Source organism: Fukomys damarensis, unplaced genomic scaffold, assembly GCF_012274545.1.
Source record: "Fukomys damarensis isolate Sample0158 unplaced genomic scaffold, DMR_v1.0_HiC HiC_scaffold_23, whole genome shotgun sequence".
Lineage (NCBI taxonomy): Eukaryota > Metazoa > Chordata > Mammalia > Rodentia > Bathyergidae > Fukomys > Fukomys damarensis.
Genome location: NW_022900935.1, coordinates 46,295,045 through 46,299,391, shown reverse-complemented (window position 1 = coordinate 46,299,391; position 4,347 = coordinate 46,295,045). Strand labels below are relative to the sequence as shown.

Sequence of the window (4,347 nt, the reverse complement as noted above, 5' to 3'; positions counted from 1 at the left end):
ATCCACGAAGTGAGGGTACAGTGGGTAGCAATGGCATCAGAGAGCCTCCCAAAGCCCATCCACAGCTCACAGAGCCAATGGACAGACAGGGAACAGAGGAGGGGGGGGAGAAAGAAAGAAAGAGAGAGAGAGGGAGGGAGGGAGGGAGGAGGGAAGGAAGGAGGGAAGGGAACTCAAGAAAGAGGAAACTCACACACACTTTGGCTCTTTTCCACTCTACTTCCCAGCTGCCAGGAGGGGAGCAGCTTTTCTCTGCCATGCCCCCTGCCGTGACGTTCTTCCCTACCTGAGGCAGAGCTGACCTCAGCAGGGACAGAACCAAGCTTGGCTCTCCCGTCTGGAGGTGGGTTTACCAAGAGGATTTAAAAAAACATACACTTTCCATGCATGGAAGAAAACGACCTCCACTTCAATCAGGTGAAAATGGACAAGAGGATGGTAAATTCTGGGGTCCTGGTGCAGGTGCCCAGTTGCTGTGGCACCTACCCTTCCCAGGACTCTGAGGACAGCGGTGACCATGCTGGCAGCGCGCAGCACAGACAGGCCTCACCTTGCCCACCCTGCACAGCCTGCACAGGGGCTGTTCCTGGAGCTGGGCCTCAGGCCCTCCACCAGCTCCCAGGTCCTGGCCTCCCCAGCACATGTCCTCATCCCACCAGACACCCTGGGATTGCCAGGTGGTGGGATTGGTTCTGAAGCATCTTCACCCCAGCGGTTATCTCTGCTCCTTTACACTAATTATGCTGCTCCCGGTGGCTGCCTGCCCTGAGGCAAGTGATTCCAGTTGAACAGAGAACAAATGTAGCAGCTGTAGGGTTGTTTCTAAAGCGCTTTAAGACTCTGCAGCAGCACTCAGTTTTAAAGGAGAGGTTTCAGAAGAGTCCAGTCTCCAGAAGGATTCAGAACATAACTTTTTTGCCGTAGCTTTGTGGGACCAGATGGAGGAGTCAGGCCGGCCCCACACCTGATGGACTCATGGACTATGAGTGCAGCAAGACTCAGGGAGAAAACAGGCTTGAGGCAAGGATGGGATGCCTCTGAGTGGGGGTCAGGGCCAGGCCGCCCCACTCCTGTCCTGGGTGGCTCCCGACGTGTGTGGACAGAGGGGCCTCGTACCTCCAACTTGCCTAGGGGTCCCCAGAACAAGGGTGAGAACCATCAGACCAGATGCAGGTCCCTGCTGTGTCCTCTGTATGAAGTCCACCCCTGGGCCTGGTTGCTCCTCTGTAGGAGGAAGGGGAAACTCAGACAGAGCTGCAGAAGCCCCAGCAGGACTGTTTCTGCCATCCTGGCACAGGTCCCAAGGTAGAAATGAGCCATGTTGCTTTTCACTTCCTCAGTTATCATCATCAGTTTTCAGGGCAGCATTGGGTTGGTCTCAGTCACCACCATGTGCTTGGATTGAGCACGAGTCCCAACACATAGGTGCAAGAAACCGCCTCCTACCACTCTGAGGGCTAAGCTTAGGGGCAGGTGCCATCACCTTCACAGCCACAGCCAGAGGGGTCACAGCTGCGCACTTCCAGGATCGCTGTAAATGCAGACATGCAGCCAGCAGGGGTAAAGTGGGAAAAGTGTGTCGAGGTGAAGGGCTGGCCCTGAAGGGAGGAAGAGAACAAAGTCCAGCCACCGGCAGCCATAAGCAGGTGACTCATTCATCTCACATGTCACACATGCTCTTGGCCCTCGCAAAGAGGACTCCTGGACATGACCTCAGTCAACAGCTGCTTTCTCCTCTCAGAGCAGCAGGACCTGAAGAGCAGCTGGGGAGCCAGCAACCCACAGGCTGCCTTCCTCCGGGGTCCCAGGCCAGGGTAGCCAGGATTCTTCTGGACACGGCATGGCCTCGGGATCCCTTGCTGCAAGCCCAACACATCCCTAAGCACAATGACAGCAGAGCTGTCCCCTGGCACAGGAGATAAAGTGTGCGGCAGGTGGTGACGATGCTATGGAGAGCTGTCTGGCTAACCTGAGCTCGAGCGGTGGGACCTGGTGAGGGGCTTCCTCCCCAAGCCAGAGCAATGGAGCCTAGGGGAAACCCTTCATCCATAAGCTAGCTTGACAGAGCCCTTCTTTCCCAAGCTGAGGCAACAGAGCCTAGAGAAGGCCTCCTTCCCCAAGCTGGGGTGAGAGCCCAGGGGGCTCCCTCCTTGAGTTGAAGCAACAAAGCTCAGGAGAACCTCACCCCTCTGAACAGGGTCAACAGAGCCCAGAGGGACCCTTCCTCCCTGAGGTGAGGTGATAGTGCTCAAATTGGTGAGAACCTGAAAGCTCAGCCAACCCTGAGCCATGGGATTCTACCTACCTGGTCTTACTCCCTAAGTAGCCCAAAGAGTTCCAGTCATAAGCAGCAAAAAGTCCTGCCAGGAGGGCCCAGAGGTGAGACAAATTAGGAGTGTGGGTGACTCATGTTCTCTTCAAGGGCAATGGCCCCCAAACCTCTCAAGAGCACAGCAAAGAAATGGCTGGCTCAGGTTATCTTTTTAGTTGCTCAAAGGAATAAAAGTCAGGGCTCTGGGTTTCGTCTGGAAAGGAGCAGAAGCCAGGAAGCCCTGGGGAAGGTGGGGAGGGGGCCCGGCCAGGGCAGGCAGACACAGAAGACCACAGGGCTGCCTACTCTGCCACATGGGGCCATCCTGCCTTGGCCTTCACTGACATAGGCACTGCACAGGCACAGCGCAAGGTGGCGGGGCACCCTACAGCCCTTCTTGTCAGTACACAAGACCTCAGACACTCGGTTCCTGAGGGGGGCCTACACCAGAGGGTCTTGAGGTGGAAGGCAGAGGAGGCCATAAGTGAACAGCATTTATTTTTCATGCATTCAACAAACACTCAGCCTGCTGGCTCTGTTGGGCCCTGAGCAAGGGCCCAGAAATGGAGCAGAGATACCTTGGAGCTGGTCACAGGCAGGGCCAGTGTTGTCCCCCAGCTCAGGGCCGGGTGGCTGGAACCTGAGTGTTTGCTGAATACAAGACAGGTTATTTGGGGAGCCCAGACAGGCTGAACAAGTAGGATGGGTACTGTGGTAGAAGAGTAAGGGCCTCGGGCCCACCAGGAAGCACCTCGGCTGTCACATTCCTGGTGCTTCTTGCTGACAGCTGCAGACCTGGAGAGCAGGGGGCCCTGACAGCTCAGGGATGTCCCCCAGTGAGTGTGCAGGGGTGCTGGCTCAACAACTCCCTGGCGGGAGCACCAGAGCCCCAGAGAGCTTGGGGCTACTGTCTGAGGTCAGTCCAAACCTCCTGGGTGCATATGTCTCTGTCCAGGCATCTAGGGGCCCAGCTCTACCCCAAGAGCAGGTTAAGACCTGGCAGGGGCTGGGGTAGAGATGTGCAGCAGGAGGTGGTCTTGGCCCATGCATGTGGAGGGAACCACAGGTCCACAGGCCCTGAGCAGGAGCCCTGAAGTCAGTCAAGGAGAGTCTCGGTGCAGCAGTCAACGGGCCCGCTTGCTGTCCAGAATGGCCTTCCAGTCATCTGCCCATGAGTGCAGCCGGCGGCGGGAAGGAGGCATCCACACATGCTGGTTGTGGCAGGATGTGAAGAGGACGTGCTCCCAGCTGGGGTGTGGCTCAGCCCCTGCAGCAGGAAAGCAGCACTTCAGTCCAGAGGCCTTGAGCCCAGGGCACAGGTATTGTGCCTCGCTGGACTATTTCCTTATCTAGAAAGCTGTGGTGCCTTTCACAGGGCGTGAAGATTAGATGAGGCACTGCACAGCCAGTACTGGATGCAGCACAAAGTATGTACTTAGCTCTGACGGCGGGGTCCTTACCATCCCTACAGCTGGAACGTCCGAAGTGAGCCACATGCCTGGCCTCCCAGCACTGCTCCAGGCAGGAACACCAGATCCTACCAGCCGTGCAGCTCACCGGCTTTGACACAGGTTCCCTGGGCCCTCTAAGCTTCAATCCCTCCTGTCCCCACTGGCACTGCTGGTGGGTTCCTCCACACCAGCTCCTCCCTGCTTCCTATGGTTGGAGACAGGAGCCCACCAGGCCCCATGGGCAACTGTGGCCCTGGGAGACTATGGGATTTGGGAGGGTCTGGCCCTGCCCCTGAGCATATCTATGGGCCCTCTGTGTGAACCCCATCCTCCGGATACAGAGGATATAGAGAAGTATTCTGTATTTTCCCATTGGGGTGTCCAAAAGAATAGACTAACCTGAACACTCCAGGAGGAGACAGCTGCCTGCAGATGCTATAAAACCAGGCAAGGGCCAGGAGTGCGACAAGGAACCTGGGTGCGGACATTGATTCTACTGTGCCTGAAGCTCTCCTACCCCACTCCCTCAATTAGATGATGCCTCCTTCTCCTTTCTTTTTTTCTTTCCTTTTTTTTTTTTTTTTT

General features: G+C 56.5%; 1 protein-coding gene across 1 annotated transcript in view; it reads right to left on the bottom strand.

Annotated features, from left to right (window-relative positions):
• Positions 1–418: 418 nt before the first annotated feature.
• The window catches only part of Nt5m (5',3'-nucleotidase, mitochondrial), a gene marked incomplete at its 5' end in the record, with an annotated part of 33,328 nt that continues 29,399 nt past the window's right edge, over positions 419–4,347 (bottom strand). The window contains one exon of the mRNA XM_033767406.1: positions 419–3,578. Coding sequence (XP_033623297.1) covers positions 3,436–3,578 — 143 coding nt within the window. The remainder of the gene's footprint in view (positions 3,579–4,347) is intronic.